General features: G+C 31.2%; 2 protein-coding genes across 5 annotated transcripts in view; one reads left to right on the top strand and one right to left on the bottom strand.

The window, feature by feature from the left end:
- The window catches only part of LOC107442900 (aquaporin-7), a 42,601-nt gene extending 18,845 nt beyond the window's left edge, over positions 1 to 23,756 (top strand). For 3 of the 4 annotated variants that reach the window (XM_043050035.3, XM_071178248.2, XM_071178247.2), the window contains 6 exons: positions 350 to 470; positions 2,803 to 2,940; positions 13,543 to 13,664; positions 15,557 to 15,774; positions 18,663 to 18,856; positions 23,307 to 23,514. In XM_043050035.3, the coding sequence (XP_042905969.1) occupies positions 350 to 470; positions 2,803 to 2,940; positions 13,543 to 13,664; positions 15,557 to 15,774; positions 18,663 to 18,856; positions 23,307 to 23,377 (864 nt within the window). In that variant the 3' untranslated portion in view covers positions 23,378 to 23,514. Of the gene's footprint in view, positions 1 to 349; positions 471 to 2,802; positions 2,941 to 13,542; positions 13,665 to 15,556; positions 15,775 to 18,662; positions 18,857 to 21,281; positions 21,339 to 23,306 lie in introns of all 4 variants that reach the window. The other variant, XM_016056580.4, reaches the window with a different exon arrangement.
- The window catches only part of LOC107437256 (long-chain-fatty-acid--CoA ligase 5), a 371,824-nt gene that overhangs the window by 95,360 nt on the left and 251,692 nt on the right, over positions 1 to 24,772 (bottom strand). The window lies entirely within an intron of this gene.

Raw genomic sequence — 24,772 nt, forward strand, 5'->3', positions numbered from 1 at the left:
AACTCGATGATTTATTCAAATGAGAGTTAATTATCGACGTTTTCTTGCCAAAGCGTTCTTTTAATGTTTCAATTGTACAATAATGAAAAATTGCGACTTATACATTAATGGGTTAATTCAAAAATATGAATCCAGTCCTCTTTTTTTCTGTGAGTGCTATAACCCTTATGTTTGAAATTTTAAAATCATCGCGACCAGCTGCTTTTTAATCGGTTCAGCTATTCTTAAACAAATCCATCTCCACTTAAATTAAATTTTGATAACTTCTTTTTATTTTCTCTGTATTTTCCAGTATTCCGTTTCTTTGTGCACAAATCTTTGTTTAAAATAGTCTCTTTTCTTTTCACAGCTCTTTGGTAATGCTATGAACGCAGTTTTAGTTTTCACCCAGTCCACTAGTTCTGTTGCTGCTCCTCTGGGATGGGGTCTAGCTCTAATGGTGGCAATCGCAGTTTCAGGAGAAGCTTCTGGTGAGTCTTCTATTTACGCGTTAAATGTTCACGATACTGTACATGAAATTCGATAAGCAGCCTCAAGAAGTACGAGTCACTTCAATATTTGTTAAGACTTTGCGTTTGTTTATATACTGAAAAATCGATTTAGCAAACTCTCTACATTTCGCCCAACTATTTAGTAAAGTCTTCATATTTCTTTTTCTCATCCACCTGACCTTAAGTGAGCCGACGTACCTTTAAGCTAACTAAAATATGCATCGTTCATTCCTCATTTATCCTGATTTAGTTCGGGTAGTTAACATTTAGCCCAAAGTTAAGGGTGAGACTTACTGTAAGGCTGTTGTTTCTTATCCAAGCTGATTAGCCATTGGTCCAGACCTGATGCAAGAAGTTATAAACTAACAAAAAAATTAGCAGAAGATATGAACCTCCCATTGCAAGTACAATGCAAAAAGGAAGATGTTGTTACTTATGCCTCTTGCTAATACCAGCAAGCCTGCTTGAAATCAAGAGAATTCTTTAGGCAGATGGTGCGTTTTTTAATTTTTTAGTGGCACGATCTATTGCCAAGAATACATTCAGCCACACACGCGTCCAAACCCGTTTTATAGGGAGGAATTATTTAATTTAATTTTTTAGTGGCACGATCTATTGCCAAGAATACATTCAGCCACACACGCGTCCAAACCCGTTTTATAGGGAGGATCCAATCATATACTCTATTCATTTATCCTGGGCCGGGATAGCCTGGTCGGTAGGGCGCTGGGCCCATGTCCGAGAGTTCGTGCGTTCTAAACCCGCCGGCTGAAACCTCCCCGTGTTGTAAATGGTGACTAAAGTCTGTCGAGTCGTAAAGTCCTCCATGTTGCCATAACAAATCAATACCTCTGGGAGTACTGAATTGGAGATTGATTATTTCGGTAAGTATATCTCTGAATGTTTTGGCAGCGCAAGTGATTAAAGTTGCATGCTTTTCGTAGCGATGATTCAAGGGATTCTTTCATTTCCTACCTTCCTTGCTTGCATTAAACTTAATGAAAATAAGAGCCTAGACAAAACATTGTCTCCAAAGACATGCTAAAATTTAAAAGATATAACAATGAAGCAGAATTCAAACTGCACAAACTTAGTGTCAAAGCACACTTAAAAAAATCAATTTCCAAATTGTATTTAAGTATAATTTCATTGTGTTTTACTTTAACGAACACTATCTGTATTAGCAGGGCCGGATTAACCTATAGGCACACTAGGCACGTGCCTAGGGCCTACGAAATTCAGGGGCCTACGAAAAACTTGGGAGAGAAAAATTTGTTGACAAAAATAATTTAGCTTCAAAAACAACAAGTGTATTTTGCACAAAATTATGAAGATACAAGTAAAAATATAATATTTTTCGGTAATAAATTATTTTGCAGAATCTTATGATCTAATATATTACTTTTTTGGATTCAACGAAATCTTGTATTATGCTGTCGAATTCCAAACTACGAAAAATGTCGTATTCAATAGACATAAGTGCGAGCGATGCCGAACGATCTTGATTCATTGTTGAAAGCAAATAATTTTTTATCAATTTTAATCTGGAGAAAGATCTTTCTCTTTCTGCATTTGATCCAAGAATCGACAAATATATTCTTAATGCAATGTGAACGTTAGGAAAAGTATTCACAAGTTTATCTTCAATTTGAGCCTTCAACATTTCTTGTGCAGATTTATGCTCATACAAATTTGAAAATAGTAAAAATCCATCTACAAAGTTTTCCTCTAAATTGGATGAGTAAATTTTCACCAAATTTTGAGCTTTTAGTTTAATCTCAGATTCTGACAAATTTTTGTGAACAAGAGAACCGAAATTATCGTACAAATCACTGTAAGCTTTACGCCTTTTAGTCATTTCTGAAATTAATACATCTAAAATGGCGTAATACGTTTCCATACGAAGAAAATTTTAGCATATATTTTGAAAAGAGGGGAGGAGTGGGGGAAGGAGGGGAGGGCCCATAAACGGCTGTGCCTAGGGCCTACGAAAGGTATAATCCGGCTCTGTGTATTAGCGATGCATCATATACTTGCGTGTTTTTATTGTTGACAGATCAAGTGCTACACTTTCAAACTTTTTACTTTACTGTCACACCTTGGATTCCATTAAAATTTACAAAAATCCGAAAGTGTTAGAAAATTGATTCTATATTATGTTTTGAATGCCTACGACTTGGTTTTTGTTACGATAGTTGGAAATGATTAAAACATAAAAGTCTATCACATTAGCTATGAATGATGTAATAATTTGATTGATAGATTTAAATAGGAACTGAAATTTTCTAATTTGTTTTTTTTTATCCCTTAGGTTGTCATGCAAACCCAGCTATAACAGTAGCGTTTGCCAGTATTGGAAAATTTAAATGGGAGAAAGTCATGCCCTACTTTTTCGCACAATATGTTGGCGCATTTCTTGCTTCCGTAGTACTTTATGTACTTTATTTGGGTAAGATATGAACAAAAATAGGAACATTTTAATACGTAATTTTAATTTAAATACTGATTCAAAACTACTCTACTGAATAAAAGAAAATTTATCATTCATTCTAATTTTAAATAATTCAAAGTATTTTCATTTATAGATACATTTTTTGTACAATAGTGTTTTATACCGTTAATCTTTAAAATATATATATTTTTTTGTTTTAAATTATTGAGCATAAATTATTTTAAATTGAAATAAACTCAAATTATAATGATGTGTAATCGTGCATACTTGTAAGCATATTCTACATTTAATTTGAATGTGCATGTGGATGAAAAATCTAATAGAAATATGTTTCTTTACTAAAAACAAAATTGAAAGATAATTTTTAAAACAAAAGTAATAAATTTTGAATTTTCTTTGTTACAACAAACGCAAAAATTATTTTAATTAACATTTTTCTAACTAATTGACAAGCTTAGTGACGAAATATTATATGTGACATTTGTGAATGTAGAAACATCAGCTGTAACAATACAGGAGCAAGAAGTTGTTTTCAAAACTAATTCTTTTCTTGAAAACTGTCTCATTAATGACCTGGGGGAATCATGTCTTTAATAAAGACGTTTTTAAATCCATAACTCCATGCATGGCTCTTTTTACTTTCTTTCTCTCTTCAATTACTTAATAACTAAAGCCCGGAGTTCCAGGCAATAAAAAATGCAAAAATAGGCAGGCAAAAAGGCATTTAAAAAGCTTGAAATAGGCACTTAAAAAAGGCATTTAAAAAGCTTGAAATAGGCACTTAAAAAAAAGCACTTAAAATTGGAGCAAAATGGTAGTTGGCAATTCCTAAAAGCCCATATGGGTATCCAAGGTATAAAAAAAGTTGCTAGAAGTATCCGGTATACCTACATATTCATTTCACTCGACTGTCGTAGCAATAATACAAAAGAAGTGGACATAATTGCACAAAAAATTCCCTCAACTGCGTAGGTGTGAAATAAAAATTGAAAACTCGTACTTACAATAATATTGTATGCAGATTTATTCTGATGATTGGTTGTTGTTGCACATCACAACTAGATGCTTTTTCAAATTTTCAAAAGAGAAATTTTGTCTCCTGTCAGTCAATTTAGTTTTAAACAAAGAGAAGGATCTTTCTACTTCGACAGAGGTTATGGGTGCGAACCTAAAACAACTTGCCATGGTAGGAGATATGGTAAGTTCAACTGTAGTATCACCAGAAAGTACTTTTGCAATGTCCTTGATGCATTCAAAGTCTGTATTTGCAGAGATGACGTTTTCACATTTCTTCCTTATTCTGTCACCAGATGGTCCAGGCACAGACATTAGTTCTTCAATAGTATTGTCGAAAATTTTTAGTGACTCGGACAAAGACATAATTCTTTTTTCCATGTGTTCAATAGCTTCAGGGAGCTTCCCAAAATAAGTTGAAATAAAAGTCAGTTCATTTTTTATTTTAGAACTGCTAAGCAGATTTTTACTTTTTCTTATGGATATTGCCTCTTCATCCGAAAAGCTGGTAAGGACTCGAGTAACTTCCTCAAAATTTGTGCAGTAGTATGAGACTGCTGAAATCCATGTTCCCCATCTCGTAAGGATCGGTTTAGGAGGTAATTGAATGTCTGGTGCAATTTCTTTGAACACTTGAAGGGGCTTTCAGAAATACTTTTTTCACACTAGAAACAAGCGAGTCTACCTCAGGATAGAGACCTCTTACTTCCTCTGCTATCCTGTGCAATGCATGAGCAAGGCACGTTAGATGGATCATATTAGGAAATAAAACTTTTAAGGCATTTCCAGCTTTTTTCATGTAGGAGGCTGCATCTGTAAGAAATAATAGCACTCTTTCATGCTCAGTACCATTTGGCCAAAGTAAAGCCAGTGCATTAGTGAACAACTGTGCAATTGTAGTACTGTTAGTCTTTTGCAACTGTTCAGATGTCAACAAAAAGATTTTGTTTTTCAAATTGATCCATAACACCAACAATAACATTCGCAACATATCGTCCAGTTACATCTGTCGTTTCATCTATAGATAGCCATATGTTTTTCGTTCCGATTTCATTTTGAATAGTTTTAAGAACTTCGGTGTAACAGTCATCTAAATAAGTTTTCCTTAAAGTTGATTCACAGGGCACACTTTGATTCGTATATTTTTGCAAAAAAGCTCGTATGCTTTTATTTTCAAGTTTCCACAGCGGAATGCCGGCATCTACAAATGATCTGCATAAATACATTGCAAATTCCGATTTGCGAGAAGATAATTGAGAACAGGTGGGAATCAGAGTCGGTGTTTTCTCAGCTTTTTAATCTTTTGCTGTTTTATGCTTAGATGTCTCCAAGTGTTGAGATATAAAATACTTCTTCTCAAAATTTACTGACTTCTAGCATGCCTTACAAAATAGAATGCTCCCATCAGTAGAAAACACATCCGACCCAAACTCTTTCACAAAACTGTCCAGTTTTTTACTTGTACAGGCTTTTACTTTAGGCATTTTTGAAATAACTAGTACTAGAAAATATTTTCGTGCTCCTGCTACAATGTACTCAACCAGCTTGGTGAATTCGTTTTGTAGATAAGAGAGCATACGAGTTATTCGATGGTGTAGGCTATATGGGCCGTAAGTAAGAATAAATTCTATTGGTTGTAAGTAAAAATAACTCCTATTGACTGTAAGTAAAAATAACTCCAATCTTTTCACTCCCTTTCTCTCTCTCCTTGCAAAGCGCATCGGGCGAAGGTGACGCCACGTTTTCTGACGCCACGACGAAGGTGACGCCACGAAGAGACGGAGAGGAAATATTAATAAGACCAAAGGAATAAGTCCTAATCTCTATAAATGCATTACAATACGTCGGATGACAGCCAACCATTTCTGTACTTCAAAATTTCTTCATTTTGCGTTTATGTTCGGTCAAAAGCACAAAAAGCTTTGCAGACAAATTTTAAATTAGACAGAAATAGGCATTTATGAACAAAAGGAAAGAAAAAGGCATCTTCAGAAGAAAACGTTTAAAAAAGGCAGAAAAGGGCATTTATGGCATTTTGCCTGAACTTCCGGGCTCTATTAATAACTGAATTAAAAAAATATTTCAATATTTAGACGGCATCTGATAGCTATTTCTGCAGCAGGAAGTTTTATTCAGTTAGCATATTAGCCGAAGTAGATTGGGACGTAACGAGGCTTCTTTGGTTTAAATCAAGTCTGACATAGATAATACTCTCGACAATAAAAGTTTGACTTCCCGTTTCAAGCGTTTGCCATTCGGATTAACTTACAGCCCATTTCTATTTTCTGCCCAACAGCTTCAAAATACTTTGAGAAATCTGATTTTCTGGACGATTTTGCTATGGGTGTAGAAAAACAGATGAAGACGCTATTACTTTTTACGAAGAGATTTAACATCCCCCATAAGTCTCCCATTAGCAAAATGATTTACTAATTCGACAACTTTGAAAATAAAGTGGATACAAGAAAACCTAATTTTCGTCAATGATTGTCAAATTTTGGGAGGCAGCTTAAACACTGAAGAAGATACATTTCATTAGGAAATCAAAGAAAAATTTTTGACTAAAACCAAAAACCAGCTACAAAACATCTGCTCTTAAAATCTATATGAAAGTTTTATGATCCTTTAGGAATGTTTGCTTCAGTATCAGTCATTTTATATTTTATTTTGTAACCGTCGTTGAACAGCCGACTCAATTTTGGGTTTACGACTATTAATGCTCCCCTCCGTAGCCTTGTAATTTTGAACCCCATCCAGAAAACAAGGGATTGGGTGAAACTCGCCTTCGTGGAGGACTTTTTTGATGGAACTAACTCCATTTGCGCTACATGAAGAGGAAGACCACGAAAACCTACTATGGTTAGCCTGACGGCAAGGGGACTCTAACTCACCATCCATTTACCACTGAGGATATTTCACGTCAGCACTGTGATCGGTACAAGCTGGATGAGGAATTCGTATCGACCAGGTATCGCTGGGATTCGAACCCGGTTCACCTCAGTGGAAGACGAACGCTCCATCCCCTGAGCTATCGCCGCTTTGTACCAGTCATTTTATTTTATTTTATAACCGTCGTTGAATATCCGACCCAATTTCATGGGTTTACGACTACTTACGTTCAACTCCGTAGCCTTGTAATTTTGAACCAATCCAGAAGACAAGGAAACTCCTGGATCAGTACCCCCAGAGGTATTGATTTGTTGTGGGAACATGGATGACTTTGAGACTCGACAGATTTAACGTGCATCAGTCACCATTTACTACACGGGGAGTCTTCGGCCGGCGAGGATCGAACCCACGACCTCTTGGATATGGGCCCAGCGCCCTACCGACCAGGCTACCCCGGCCCTTGTACCAGTCATTGGAAAGATTTTATTCTAAAACACAAGGATCACGGGGATACAATGGAACGAAATTTTACAGCTAGGTATAGTTAAACAATGGTGCGCATTGGTCATCAAAATTATACTGCCTAAACGATCAACACATACTGAGATGGATTGGTACATCTGCAAACTCCGATGCTTCTTTACATGTATTTTGTGATATTTCTGAAACTTTATATCTGCTTTACAGTTAAGACAAAGCTAGTTTGTAGAAAGAATTGACTTTTCCCTTTAAAGCGAGTTACTCTTCCGAGGCTGGAATTATTAGCAGCTTTGGTTGGTGCCCGCTTACCTCATTATTTTTGCCAGGAGACGAATTTAAATATTAGTAAAGCAATTCTATGGTTTGATTCTAACGTGATAGATTAACCACTTAACATACGAAGACGTCTGGGAGACTTCATTTGTTTCTTATGTCAAAACAATAATTGACGTGTCTCAGACGTCTTCAACCCAGAGATGCCAACTTGCTTCGGACAGCAAATAAATATTTTGAAGTGTTAGTTTATCAACTGTGATTCCTGATTTATTAAATTCAATTTAGCAGATTTTTATCCACCGCTATATCTAAATAATTTGTAGGCTTATATAAATCACCATTTTATAGTAGTTATGTCCTTTTAAAAAGCAAGCAAAATTAGTCAAATATTTGCAAAATTTAGTTTGTAGTTATTTACCTTTTTTTTTAAAAATTATTTTGGCGTGTACGGAGCAGTTGGCATCTCTGTCAACATTCCGTTGCGAGTTGTTGTTCACAGGGCAATCAAAGATCATTTCTATATCAAGAAATGATATGTCAAGCGGTTAAAGGAAATCCAAATCATTGGAAGTATGTAATCACGTTATCAAAATTCTTAGCTACACAGATCCCAGTAAATGGAGACCTGGCTCAGAACACCCTTCTGACGCTCGAGGAATACCACCTGCCCATTTATAAGATCATGTTCTATGGTCCATCATCTTTGTTTGAATCACCAGACAAGTGGCCAAAAGAATAAAAAAATACTAAGGTTGAAAATCGAAAAATCTCCATAATAAGATGAAATCGAAAGATAGAGGTGTCTCTTAAACATCAATGTTTATTCAAATTACAGTTCGCATAAAAGACTTCTCCATATTGGTGCTTTCGCTTTATTCACAATGCACGAACTCATACACGGAAAACGAGAGAATTTACAGTCTTTGTACTGGAAGAAGCTAGAAATTATCTTCTAAGAACGTCTCAGGGAAATAGCTCTCAGAATGACGTGTGAGCTCCAAAAAACAAATTTTAGTTACCTATTAAATTCGGAAATAAGTCGATTCAATCCTTTTCTGGAAAATAGACTTGGAGGAAGACTTCAGTTTTCTAAACTTTCTTTTTTTGAAAAACATGCTTTGCTCGAATAGATGGACATGATGCACCTACAATACTTCTAATATGTCACACTCACATACATTTGCATTACCTAGGAGTAAGAAGTATAATCTAAACTTCGGTCAGAATTTTGTATTATTAGAAAACGGCAAGGAATAAAAGGGATTATTCTAACGTGTTTACCATGCAAATGTTTAATCAGAGGAACAGATTGAAGTTCCATTAGGTAAAGTCAATATATTTAACAGTTCCAAATTATAGGTGTTGATTTTGCTGGACCCTTGCATGTTCGTCAGTTTACAGGAAGCTCTATACACATGTGGTGTCATAAGAGCACTACATCTTGAGCTTATCTCTGATTTGTTAACCAACAAATTTATTAAAAAGCTCTTGTTCTCAAACTAATATTTATAATTAAAGTAAAATAATTATTTTGCAACACTTAAAGTTTTATCTACCTTTCAGCATTAAAGATCAAGTGAAATAATTTGAATATAAATACCTCACTTATGGTCATAGTTCTACCTCATTTAAGGTTAATTTTTTCTTCAAGATATAAGCCGGTATTAACTTAAAATGACTGTAGTAAAGCTAAAATGTTCTTAGTCCATCTTTTATTATAAATTCAGACAAATTCTTAGAAATCGTGAAATTCTAACTGGGTGAGTGACTTTTTATTTCTTTCATCAAGTTTGCGTCAAATGTTAACCACTCCGAAATCATTGGATTACTGGATTTAAAGTAAATATATATCCCCGTGTTGTACTCTGTCTGTGTGTGTGGTAATGGAAATCTGACATTCTCTTACCTATTCCAATTATTTTAACTGTTTATTCTGAATGTTTACATTTTACTTAATTTTGAAATCAATTGCTTAGTATTTATACCCTGCTGTTGTTTTTCAGAATATACCTTATTTTAACCATCCATAATACCTTGTTTGCACTGACCAATTGATTGCGATTAAATATTACGTCAGACTTAAATATCCCTTTTTAGCAGTTCACGGGTCTTCCGCAATGAAATAAATGCAAATTAGATAACCTTTACGCTGCGATTTCTAAAGGCAATATAGAAGTTAAGTATTAATAAGAAATATTAGTTAAGAAAGGCAAAAGCAGTATAGAAGTAGCAAAATTTTTCACGACCCGTGACTTCCGTAGAGATTTCTTTTTCATTCTATTTATAACAGTGCAACCCGCTGATTTACTTTTCATGGTTGCGGCTTTTCAGTGAATTTCAATTATTCATTCTGATCGCGGATAACATATTTCTGAGAAATATGCAAGCATGTTTTGCATGTCATTCTTTTCAAAGTCTGCTGTTTATTGCTCAGAAAACTGAAACTGGCAAAATATTAGCAAAGAAATGCGTTTTAAAGAACCTCGGGTCTTGTTTCGAAGTTTATCATACTAAAATTCATTTCTAAACAATTTTTTTACGTATTTTTGCATATTTTCATTAGTATATACACTTTACCTTTGTATTTCCTAAAATAAATCATAATTAAAACTAGATTTATTTTCAGAATTTTGCTTTTAAATGATCATTCTGCAATTTTCTGACAAACTTTTTCCATATTTTAAAAAAAATACTAATTAAAATTTTTTTTATATTTTAACTCTAAATGTAGATTCAAAGTATGTAAAAAAAATGCTATTTTTAACGCATTTTGATGTAAAAAAAATTACTAATTACAGTTAGAGGGTTAATCCTGCCAATCAGTATATGTGAATCAAAATAAGTATGCAAGCATCGAAGTGCATGAATTAATGTATCCCAATAAATATTGAAGTACTTGGGTATAACGGATAGGTCACACTTTTTATAAAAGTGTCAATTTTAAATTGATCCTTATAAGTACTATACTATATAAAAGATAAGTACTATACAGAGAAGTACTATACAGAGAAGTACTATAGAAATAATAAAAATTTCCCCTAACACCACAATACCACAAACATCTTTTTGCCTTCTTGGAAATAGTGTTTTTTTTTCCTCCAAAAACACTCCTTAAAAAAGCTATCCAGTACAGTAAAATGTGGTTTATCACTATTTTTTCCTATAGTTGGTATGTTAATCTATTACAAACTGAACGGTTTTAAAAAATAAATATCTCATACATTACATAAAAAGAGATTATTTAATCCTAATCATATCATTCATATTTATTTTGTTTAACAAACAATGCGTATAATTATAACTTCCTGTGATAGTCTTATCTGATTGCTTATCTTAAATAACAATGTTGTAACTTGTTGTAGTTGGTAATTGCTTGGTCACATCAATTTATAAATAGAATTAATCTGTCTAATGAACTGTTTTAATTTGTTGATTAGATATTTTTGTTTAAATCAAGGTTATTGGGAAAAAACAAAGTACAGATAAGCTACAAAATTAACCACATTGTTCTGCTTAGAAACCTCTTACGTTAAAGTACAGAAAGTTCATAAGTACTAAAGATGAAATAGGCTCACCACGATCCCGAAAGCCCAGGCCAGCCGTGGGCTCGTTTACTAAAAAAAGTTTTCAAACCCGGGCGGGCTTGGATTCATAAGATTTTCATAAACATTTTTAATATTTTTAAACAAGCGTTTGGTACTGTTATTAAGTATAAAAAATGTAAAATTTATTAATTAATAGTGTTAAAAAGGTTTAAATGACAAATTTCCTTGCATAGGCAGCAAAGGCCTTATATCGGGACTGCAAAATTTGACCTTTATCCGACATATATCTCGGGTGGGCTCTGATTAAAACTTTTCGGGATCGGAGAGGCTCGGACCATCAAACGCTAGCTCAGACTCATCTCGAATAACTGAAGGCAGCATGAATGCTATTTTTGCCACAATATCCATTTTTGCCGTATAATTTAATGGAACAAAATTCTAATAAACCAAAATTTTAACAGTAATATATTTTTATTTTATAAAATCACTGAATCACTGTAATTAAATAAATATTGCTATAAAAATTGCGGAATAAAATTTTACAGTAAAAATAGATTTTACGAATATAGTAATTTGACTTTTTTGACGTATTCACAACCGAAATTTCTCACAGAGCAGAATAAGAATAGTGAATAAGTAGAAATAATATTGTCATCTGCCCAAATAATAATGATACGTTTAAAATAAATTTTAAAATATTGTAATTTCTAGACAATTATTTTCCTTTACTTGAAAAATTTGCAAGCGATGCAGTTAATCAAATTTTATAAACAGACAATAAAAACTGGATTGAATGATATCGATTGCAGGTCATTCAGTTGAACTTTATTTAGTTTTCTTTTCCCGCTGCGATCGCGATCTACAATGTAACCAAGCTCATCATCTTCTTTGAAAAACGACGACCTTGACTGTATGATCTGAAGACCCCGTAGATCTTAAATGTTTGGAGTAAATTCTGCTTTCTTTCTACTATTTTCATTCAACTTTTTTTCTATCTTGAATAACTCGTGACCACCGGCTGAATTTATCACCGTTTCTTCATATTAATAACGTGTTATTTTAATTTATTATAGGATTAACTGATTCAAAACACGTGCTCAATATTCAAATACTGAAAATCAGATTTTTTTATTTTTTAAATATATACCTTCATTCTTTAAATTCAGTGTGTCCAATAGAATCCGTTTCTACCCTCTTAACTTCCAAATAGCTTTAGCTATATATATATATATATATATATATATATATATATATATATATATATATATATATATATATATATATATATATATATATATATATATATATATATATATATATATATATATATATATATATATATATATATATATATATATATATATATATAGTGCGTGGAGTTAAACTTCGCAACCTGCGACGTTAATTGTAGAAGAATCAGCAGTCGTAGAAGGATCACTAGTTCTATTCAACGACTCTTTTTCCTGCTCCGCTCGCTTCCGTGCTCGGTAATCACGGTAATATTGGGCATTTTCCCCTCGTGGACCTCTTGAGCCAGTGGAAGTGCTTGTGATTCGCGATCGCAACACTCGAATACGCCATCTGGGGAGAGACCGGTTTCATGCCTTTAGCCCTTCTCCCTTCCCTCTCCTCCTCTTTTCAGTTGTATAGGAATGTACTACGATAATTTCCCTTTTCTTAATATTTTTCCTTTTTATTTAATAAAAATATTTTATAAAATTTCTATGATACTTTTCCTTAGAACTATGTTTAATGTAGTTTTCAGATCCATACAGTTTTTCAAGTTAAAAGATTTTAATCTATGTGAAAATCAAGAGAGAAACTAACGTACTTCCTTCCTCTATGACTTTCCACACGCTAATGGGGAAAGCATGTGAAGTGTTGCCATAGGAAAAGAGTTCTGCTCTACGCCACCTGCAGCCCATTTCGATCGCCAATTGCCTCATCGTCTCGCCCTGGAAAATGTATTTGTATTAATAATGTATGTGAATGCGTCATAATGTAATTTCAGGAGAGAAAACCTAACAATCAATTGATATTTACGAGAGACACTTTTACACCAGTATATAAGAATAGCTAGCTAGCAAGTATGGACATTAGTAGGCAATTATAATTTTTAATTTCGGCTTTGAAAGACAAACTTGGCGAATGTTTGCAATACATTATTTAACTCAATGAATAAGCGAATGATAGAAAGTACTTGACGTCCGAATTTGTTAACATTGCGACCAATGTTGCACGGCAGGATGGCTTTAGGAAATTTAATTTCTTAAACCGTCGTTTAAGACTTATATTATACGTTTAATAAAAAATTTGAAAAAAAAGTGCTTAAAATATGTCACAAATAAAAGGGAAACATTTATTTATTTCGATAGTATTTATTTACATATTTTAGAATCCTTTTCTAACTTCGATGGAGGATATAGAGATATACCGCCCAATAAGACTGCCACGGCTCAAATCTTTGCTACATATCCAGCTGAACATATTTCAGTCTATGCTGCATTAGGTGACCAAGTAAATTAATTTTATATTTTTTTTAATTGCAATTTAATTTTTTGAATCTTTTCAAAATCAGTTTTCCAATAAAAAGACAAATTACGACTTTAATAGAACAAATAAAGTAAAAGTAACAATATTCTGCCAAAATAAAATTTAAAAAAAATACTGGTAGGGCAATTGAATCGTGTTGGGACATATGTGTTCTATTGGGTTTTTTTTACACGAGACACATATGTCCGAATAGTGTTTTCGTCTGCGAGTCATATATGTCCCGAAAGGGTGGAAATATAAATCCGATGTGCTTTAGTGAATTTTGCAACAATAAATATATTTTATATGATATAAGTAAATGATTTATTTGATGATATGATTTTATATGATATAAGTAAAGAGTCTTAATTATATTTTACTTTAATATTAATAGGGAAGGAAACGAAAGTCTTAGCACCTAATATCCATTTTTCTTATAAATGTAATTTTAATGCTCTTATAAATCATTTAACGAGGAGGGATTATTTTTTGAATAATTTCGAATGAGTGAGAATGAAAACTAAGGGAAATAATTCTAACTACGTTTTTATAGTCATAATTTAATTTTCACTGATAAACTGATGGTTGATATTTACATTATTATTTATTATTTTATGTTATTTTGGTAACCGGTACAACACAAGGTCATCCTCCAATTAGAATGTGATAAATACGGCATTCGGAAGAAGCTTTACAGCCTATTAAGTTTAATTTATAAAACTTTAGCTTTATAATGAAAACTTATTTTTAAATAAAATGTATATTGCTCGAAATTTATAAATCCGTAACAATTTTTCATAATTAAGATTATATTGAGAAAGTTACTTTTTTTGTTTGGTGTGTTAGGCAAAATATTTTCAACAAAATAATTAATAATATGAAGCATGAAATGAATAAAAATATGAGAGAAGTCTTGCAGTATTTATATTGTTTCGTATTTTTAAAACTTTCTATTTACAATACATTCCCAAATTCAGTTTCTTTTTCTTAATTTCTTGCCTTAAAATAACACAGTTAAAAATTATAAAAATTTTAAGAGCATCTAAGCTTCTTCAGTACTAACGAGGACTTTTTTTCCTTCCAATTTCTTTTTTTTTTTTGTCGCTTAAACGCTTTTTTAAAACTACTTAAATATCATGATTAATTTAGCTAAATATAAATTACTAACAGGTTCTAATAACCAGATAAACGGACCTGACATTATTTTGTGATAGAAAGTTACTGAGCCACTTCCGTTATGATGTAAACAAAGACTTTACGCATGAGCTGAAGTTGGCACTGGAGTTGTTCTATGCCAAAATAAAGTTACCGTGTCACTTCGGTTCTGATATAAACGAAGACTTTACGCATGAGCTGAAGTTGGCACTGGAGTTGTTCTATGCCAAAATTAACGCCAACGCCAAACATGCTCTGAAGTGAGAATATTAAAAAGTTACCGTGTCACTTCGGTTCTGATATAAACGAAGACTTTACGCATGAGCTGAAGTTGGCACTGGAGTTGTTCTACGCCAAAATTAACGCCATGAAAAGAAATATCAACGAATATAGATTTAAAAAAAAAAAATTTAAAATATTAATCTCTACAAGAGGAACAAAAAAGTTTATAAAAACTAATAGTTTCTGAGAGCAAAAATACAACCCTAAATGTACCCTAATGTAAAATGTACCCAAAAATACAACCCTTAATATAAAATGTACCCTTGGCTTTAAATGAAAATAGACAGCTGAAAATTTAAAAAAAAATAAAAATAAAATAAAAAAAATAATTTTTTTAAAAAATCGATTTAATAGTTTTTTTTAAAAAAAACTCAATACATTTTTATATGGGATACGACATCTGACTCCTATGAGAATGAATTTAAAATTTTATTTTTCAGATTCTTACAAGTATGTTGTTTATGATGATCATTTTAGCCATTACGGATCCTCGCAATATGAACATCAAGAAAGGGCAATATCCCTTAGTCATTGGTCTAGCCTTAACCGCCGTAATTTTTGCTTTTTCTTACAACTGTGGAGCTCCTCTTAATCCTGCCAGAGATTTGTCTCCTCGAATATTCACTGCTCTAGCTGGCTGGGGTAAAAAAGTCTTCAGGTATGTCGGCAAAACAAAGTTCATTGATCGATTTTTCTTATAATAATAGCTCCTTTGCGCCATGCCCATTTGAATAATGCAGCATTTTCTTGTTGTATTTAAAAGCGTAAGACAGATTTCTTGGATTCTTCAGTTTATTTTGATCACTCTAAGGACTATTTCAACATTATCTTACATGGTATATATTATACTGGGGAACATTTTTTTATCTTGTGGCATTGAGAGTTTTTCAACAGATCTCAAATATTTTCATACCGCTGATTTCAAATCTGCAATCTGTGTCTTTCCAAGATTCAGTTTTTTTTCCAATGCCATCTCTAATTTATTTTTAGTCGAAATGTACAAGTTTAAAAACGTTATATGTAATAGAGGATTGCATAAATGTTGAAGGAAACTTTTAGTGGAGTAAGGGGCATCATCACAATTAAAACTGAATAGGAATCCATGCCCGAAAAGGTCATCATGCGTCAATAGAAGCGCTTACCTGTTATGATCTGCTTCTTCGTGTGCTTCTAAATAGGCTGTGAGGAGAGTTGTTATCGACAATGTCAACATTCTACTATGAAAAGCTATCCCGTCATAGAATCGAGTTAACATGTTGTATATACTAGTGAATTGGAATTGTATTTTTGTACTGGTAGATACACGACACAGGTCATAATATGGAAGCGCCCTTAGCCCCCTTCAATAACATTTCCGGGCATGGGTACTGATGCAGTTTTAGTCCTGATGATGTACTTCAACTCCCCAAAAATCTGTCGCAATATTTAAGCGACTAACCGTTATATGTAACCTTTTAAAACTTATACATTTCGACGAAAAATATCATTTTAAAAACAAAAATGTTTAGTTTTAAGAACAGACTAATTTCAGATTTGAAATATCCACATCTGAATTAGGCAAAATCAAGTATTTGTATAAATGGTACAAAAAATTCGTTCCCTAGTGTAAAAAAATCTTAAAAAGCTTCATTTTACTACAAAAGCAAAACTTCAATGTAATGAATTTATTAATACATTTTCTCATCTAATATTTATACATTATTGCGTTTAAAAACTTAGGAAAACAACTTCTATTTTAATTATTTTAGGGACAAAATAATCAACGGAAGTTGTCCTTATAGTAGAGTAAATTTTTGATCTTTGTTTCTAACTCTAATCCTAATAATTATTATGAGAGCTGACAATACCAGAATTGAGTTACGTAAGGGACACTTGAGAGTATAAGCACACTTTTCTTTTCTGATTTTAAGGATGTAAGTCAACATATCAAGATAACACTATTGGCCTTATTTTAGACAATTTCGTATTCAACAATTATCTTTTTAAAAAGACAACCATAGCTAAGTATGAGTGATAATATTATTTACTAAAGTATTATTAAACGATAATGAATCCAATTCTTATGCTTTATTTCCCAAAAGACATAAGATGGCAGATCATTATCTCTCAATATAGTTCAAAGAAAGATAGATAATTTAATAATAAACATAGATCATTCATAAAATTTATCAAAGATCCATTTTTTCCAATAAATTGAATTGGAGGTTTCAAATATTTATGATTGTTAAAGAGTAGCGCTTATATTTTAGTATAAAAAGCAATTTATATGTTCTCAATTCAATTTATATACCCTTCTTCGATATTTTTTTTCACCATAGAAATGATTTTTGTGAATTGTTGATGATGAAATTGATTTTTTTTGACGTGCAAATTCCTAGACAAATCATTCTGTTTATTAATTATTCCGAATTGTTCGGTTTTTTCCTTCGGCCACGATATGAACTAAAAACTCTTTTATTGCCATGCTCTAAAGTATCATAATAAAATTATCAAATTTCACCTCATTTATCAAATTTTACCCAAACAATATTTTACTGTTGATATTATCAAAATCACTATCAAAGCACGTAGGTAAAAATTACCGGACTATTTGGTACTCCCATAAAGCCAGACACCCGGTAAATTTTACCGTTGGTAATTTTAACCATGCTTTTTTTTTTCTCGATGTGTTACAGAATCGTGTTATTCTTAAAGTAACGTAATAATTAAAAAAAAAATCTGTCTACAAAATGCTCACAAAATATAATCTCATTTAAAAAACCGATATGAAAACACAAGCGGAAACTGCGTTTCGATTGTGTTATTAAAAACTTATTTCTTATTCATTTTAGTTTTGGCAAACTGCCTTTTTTTTAATTCTAATTTTAATTTAAAGAAGAAAGAGAAATTAATTTAGAATTAAAGAAAATTTAAAGAAAAATTAATTTGAAGAAAAATGTGACATGTTCTGTCAAAATATTATGTGATTGTTGAAGACTACGTACTTCAGCTGTTCATGAAATCCATCCTAATACAGCTCCACCCGTGTATGTAAGAAGAGAATCACAAGAAATCGTTGCTTCTATCGGCAACGCATAACTTTTTTTTAAAAAATGTTTTCACACAAAATATCGAAGCTGTTTTCACTCTAGGACTCTGTATTACAGCTTGTTACGCCACCTGTGGTACATGTCTTCATAGAACTAGGAGAGATAAAGACATAGATTTGGGCCCCAAAATAACTAAACAAACTCAGGCCTTTTAAGCATACAGTACACACAAAAAAAATTATAAAAAAAAATATATGTTTTCATCACTCAAAAAGCAATGTTGAAACTGACCTTACCTGAGAAATTTGTTTTCCGAAAAACTAGTTTTTCGGTTCTAGGACTTTCTATCATATGAAAGCAATATTCTAATGAGTATCTAACGCATGCTCATTATAATAGCATCTATTGGAATATTATCTTTTAAATTTTGAGTATTACGTTATAGATTAATTAGTAATGCATATAGTTTTTTATATTGTATATTTATTTACTTGTATGCAATTGTTATTTCAATTAGCTTCCGAGGATACAAATTTTTTTGGGTTCCTGTGGTTGGTCCGCATATTGGTTTCGTGCTTGGTGCATGGGCTTACCGACTTTGCATTGAACTTCATTGGCCAGTGGACAGTAATGACTTTGGCAACCCAACGCAAGTGATGACCAATGGAGAGTTAAATAAAGAAAACGATTTGCCTACTTTTGAAAGGAAAAGTGAGTTTTCTGTTGTCGTTTGTTATGGCTTTGGCATTTCTTTCATTGATATCACAATCATAAAAACTCAACTTTTTTTTAAGAACAATTTTCCATACAACTCCGCTTCAGAATAATGATTTATAAATTGGCTTACTTGTCATACTGAATTAAAACAGTAAAACAAAAGGTTTTATATATATAAATAATTAGAACTTTTTATATCTACATCCTACTTACCGTACATTAGTTCATTAATCAAGTAATGTTTAATTTCTGAGGGGTTTTCATCCCCCAAACCCTCCCCAAAACTATGCCGCTGGATACAACCAACCAGAAATTTAAGAACACTGTAACTAACTTGCCCAATTACTGGATTTATGCTTCATTGTTCAAAATTCGTCTTAAAATCAGAATGGTTTTATTTTTATTGTTGACCTCGAATATCGAAGAAAGTTAATTTTCAGAAAGTGGTATTTTATTTCAAGGTTGAAACAGTTATGTTATCTTCTTAGTTCTACAATCTATTAAGACTAATTATACATTAAACTAACTAGCATAAGAATATGTGAACATGGTTTGCGAAATTGATCAAAATCAAAAGAACATTTTTCTGAAACTTTGCGTTTAATTTTAATAAGGTTAATAATATACTCTAATATTCAGTAAATGAATTCTTACTTCAGAATTTCTCAATCTCTATTATGGTGTACTACCAGATACCAAATTTCTTTCAAAAAAAAAGTTTAAAAAAGAAATAGCCATGAAATATTATGTTTTGATGGAACTCTTATATACTTAAAAAAAATTCACGAGAAAAGTTGTGTGTAATTATAAAAGCATAAATTAAATGTTTAACGAGGGCCGGGATAGCCTGGTCGGTAGGGCGCTAGACCCATGTCCGAGAGTTCGTGGGTTCAAACCCCCCGACCGAAGACTCCTTGTGTAGTAAATGGTGACTGATGCACGTTAAATCAGTCCAGTCGCAAAGTCCTCCATATTCCTATAACAAATCAATACCTCTGGGGGTACTGGATTGGAGATCGATCGTTCTCTGATTCAGGACAAAATTACGATCTGTGGATGAAAGAATTGATGTATGAATGGGTCCGCGCTTTAAAACAGATGTTACGTATGGAGTGGCAGAAGTCGAATTCCTGGCCATAGATGGCGCCACTGGAAAACGAGAACAATCACACCCCTCTGCCTAAACAGGCATACGAAAGCAAGCAGCAAGCAAATGCTTCATTTTCGTTTCTGCAATAGTCAAAAATGTTAATAATGAGTAAGTAGACACAATATTTACGGATGATTTAGCAGTAAAAAAATTCTTTGCTTGAATATAGTGCTATGCCAGTGAGTATAATATTTCTAAGTTCCGGTTAGATTTTAATTATTCTTTTCATGGTAGACTTTATCGTACTCATGTTTTTTTTCCTTTCATACTTGCGTACACTAAGTCACTCCCGTGTTTATTCCCGCTCATTCTGTTCATGTACCAACTATCATTATATGTCCTATTCACCCTGAAGAGTACGCGATTTTACCCTATTATGTTCGGTTTTCACCCTGATGAGTACAAGTTTTGACCCTGTTATGATTTGTTTTCACCCTGAAGAGTACAAGTTTTGACCTTGTTATGATTTGTTTTCACCCTGATGAGTACAAGTTTTGACCCTGTTATGATTTGTTTTCACCCTGATGAGTACATGTTTTGACCCTGTTATGATTTGTTTTCACCCTGATGAGTACAAGTTTTGACCCCGTTATGATTTGTTTTCACCCTGAAGAGTACGGGTACCCACCTTGCATGACATTCACTGCTTTAAACGAAGTGCTTCAATAAATAATTCTTATACTTTTTAACGAAAGGATTATTATGCTCATTCATTAATAAAAATTAGCCTTCTTCCTTCGTCTTTTTGTGACAAAATATCACAATAAAAAAATGATTCAAATTCATTAAATGTGTAAAATCAGAAACAATAAGAAATACTGTGATTAACCTTGTTTTATTTTTTATTAAGAATAAATGAACTTTCAAAAACAGTTGAAATATTTTGTTAAGATAAAAACACGAAAAATCAACCAAAATGTTTCTGACAAATGCTATTGAACTATATGTAACTATCTTGGATGGACCAAGATAAAATTGTTCTGATTCTGATATTGGTAGGCCGATAAGTCTTGATAATTTATCAGCGAAAGTTATGACGGAAACTAAAAATTATCTTGGTCCACAGTGCTTGCTCCTTAGATTAATCCATTTACGCTTTTCTTTGGAAATTCCACACCAAAAAATTGATTTGTCATTAAATTGCAAAAACGTATATTTTAATAATGCATTTATTGGCTATAATCTTTACTTAACGAGTATTTCAAGCAAACGAGCTTTCAAATTCTAATTTCGAATTTTTTTTTTTTAATTCCAATTTTTTGTTTTTAGTTTTTGATGAAAATGATATGTGCACTGAGCTCATAAAGGCAATGAAATAGACTAGAGGTATGTAGAGTTTAGAAAGTTCCCCTACCCTCAAAGCCAATAGTTCCCCTACCATCACCTACCCAGAAAGTTCCCCTACCATCAGTTCTATATACTTGCTCAAAATAATGAAGCTTATTATTAATTTTCGTAATTTTCTTCGTTACTCTTTACCCCATTTGCCCTTATTTTATATATATATATTTTATATATATATATATATATATATATATATATATATATATATATATATATATATATATATATATATATATATATATATATATATATATATATATATATATATATATATATATATATATATATATATATATATATATATAAAATATATATATATATAAAATAAAGGCAAATGGGGTAAAGAGTAACGAAGAAAATTACGAAAATTAATAATAAGTTTCATTATTTTGAGCAAGTATAGAGAACTCATAAAATAAATTCAAAGTGTAGAGAAAATAAGGAAAAAGGTATATAATTTTTTAAGGGAGAAGACAATAAATCATTAAAAATGATTTAAAATTTTTTTTTCAGATTTCAAAATAGTAAAATTTAAAAAAAATATAATTTAAAAATCATAAAATTAAAAAATATATTAATTTTCAAATTTAAAAATTATAAAAATAAAAAAAAATATTATTCACAAATTTAAAAATTATAAAATTTTAAATAAAATGAAATAAGGTAAAGATATAATTTCGTCATCAGCTCACACGATTATATCCGAAAAAATTGTGCTTTCTAATATTGTATTAATACAGCCAAAGCAAAACATATCAATACGAAACGAAAATTGAACTTATTAAGCAAAAGAGGTAAGATAAAAATAAAAAATGCGAAATAAAACAATTAAGCAAGAATAGGCAATAAAAATTCAAGAAAAACAGTTGTAATATGTAAAGCGAATAGCGAATTCAAATGATATACACACACTCTTTTTAATCGATAGTTATAGAAATTTCAATTTTACTTTCATTTGTCGAATTTTTCTATCATATTAATATATAAATCACTGCCGCAGAAATTTTTACTTTGGAATGGTCAAATCATTATCGTCAAATATAAATCCACCGCCTCAAGCGAGAATACTTATCACTAAGGCCCGGATTTTGATGACATTTGCATTTTTTGTCTTTTAGAGCATTTTTTTAGATTTATAGGGCATTTTTCTTTAAATTTTGGGGTGTATATTGCATTTTAATTCATTTTTTAAAGTTTTTTGCTAATTTTTTCCAATTTTTATCAATTTTCATTATTACACTGACTTCCAAACAATGAAGAAAATCTATAGGATATTAACAGGTGAAGAAAAAATCTTTTCAAATTAAAGAAGAATTGTCAGTAAGTGAGACCGTCTTTTTCAATTATGCACCATTAACATCAGTAGACGTTGAAAGAAGCTTCTGCAGGAATGAAAATTTACTTTCAGACAAGAGACGCTCGTTTACATTTCAAATTATCAAAAAACATTTAATAATCCAATGTAATTCTGATATTTAGTAATATTATGAGATGGGAGTTGTTATATCCATTAAAGTTTCTATACAAAATAAAAATATTTAGGGTGTCAATATATTTTCCTTTTTTTGTTATTTCAGGATATAAAACATATTTTTCAAACTTTAATGAGCGTAGGACAAGTTTTGCATTGCTTTATATTTTTTAAATGACTCATAATAATTTTAAAGAGCAAAACATTTTTTTAATTCAATATTTTTACTTTATTTAAGGCATTTTTTGAGCAATTTTTGCATTTTTAAGGGCATTTTTTTGCCCTTTTTAAGGGCAATAGTTGAGATTTTTTAGGTCATCAAAATCCGGGCTCTACTTATCACTTATTGCCCTCAAACTCGTCAGTTTTCGCCTGCTGGATCGGGCATTTCGGCAGAGATTGGGTCGAACTCACTAGTTTTTGGAACACTAGTCTCACTCATAATGTACTTGTTTTACTTTTTTTCAATTCATTTTCAGGAATCCCGAAAAGACAACAAAAAAGTCGAAGAATGATTCAAAGACAAGGGAAAAAATTATTCGTGATTTGATTATTTATTATTCGTGATTATCATACGATACTGATTATTCATGATTTTTTTCATGCCGCTAGTTTGAATCATGGATTCAAGTGTATGTATATGTATGTAACGTAAATTAAATATATATATGTTATGTATTGGTCATAAAAAATATGTAAGGACTATAAAATGTGTTTATAGCGCTTAAAATAGATTTATAGAATTTTTTTTTCCGTTTTTATTATTTTTTTACAATTCATATCCCACCTATTTTTTTGAAACAGCCGTTCACAAAACTACTATTAAATCAAATTTACTACACTTCATAAAATCTAGTTATAAAATGCTAATTGTTTTAAAAATTTTTTCACAAAACAAAATAAATTTAAAATTTTTTTTAAAAAAAAAAGACTTTTAAACGAAATATTTATACAAAATATTTAAACAAAATATTAAATAAATCAATCTATTAACATAAGATATCGATTGCTGGCTCTATTTGTTTTGGCTGTAAACCACTAAATAAAAGTAGCCAGGAAAATGACAGATTTTCTTGGGACAAACAAATTATTGACAGAAAATCTTTTTTTAAACGAAGTTTTTGTAAATAATATCCTCTACGTATATTTTAGATATGCTTACACCGCTTGAGATAAAAAAAATTAGATATTGAAAAATTTATGGGAAGTTTTGAAGCTAGTTATTATTGGAAACATTGTTAGGGACATGCCTGGAAAATGACATTTTGAAGTTCAATAAAATTTTTTACCCATACAAAACAGTCAGTGCTAGTGCAAAGTCATTTTAATATACTAACAGCAGTGCAATTTATTAATTTTTTTTTAAAAAAGTTATTTTAGTATTATAGTATGTATATATATACATATGTGTGTGTGTGTGCGTGTAAGTTTAAAATGTAGAGAAAACATGGAAGAAATTACAGAACAAGTAAAAAAGTAGGGAAAAGAAAAATAATAATAAAAATAATAATAAAAATAACAAGAAACTGGAAAGGAAATAAAAATAAATAAATAAAAATTCGGAAAATTAAAGATATAATTTTTTATTTTCCAATATAATCTAAGCGAAAAGAAGTTAGAAAGCACTCCTTTTTGCGGATATAATCGTGTGAGCTGATGAAAAGATTATATCTTTTATTTTCCGGATTTTTATTTATTTATTTTTTTTCCTTTCCAGTTTCTTATTTTTATTATTATTTTTCTTCCCCCTTTTTTTTCATTGTTCTATAATTTTCTACATTTTGAACTTATTTTATGAGTTCTATTTACATGCAGCTTATGCGCAGTGAACAAAACTTATTGTTTTTCTTAATTTTCTTCGTGCTTTTATATATATATATATATATATATATATATATATATATATATATATATATATATATATATATATATATATATATATATA

This window comes from Parasteatoda tepidariorum, chromosome 6 (genome assembly GCF_982258835.1).
Source record: "Parasteatoda tepidariorum strain Cologne lab strain chromosome 6, Ptep-v5.0, whole genome shotgun sequence".
Taxonomy (NCBI): domain Eukaryota; kingdom Metazoa; phylum Arthropoda; class Arachnida; order Araneae; family Theridiidae; genus Parasteatoda; species Parasteatoda tepidariorum.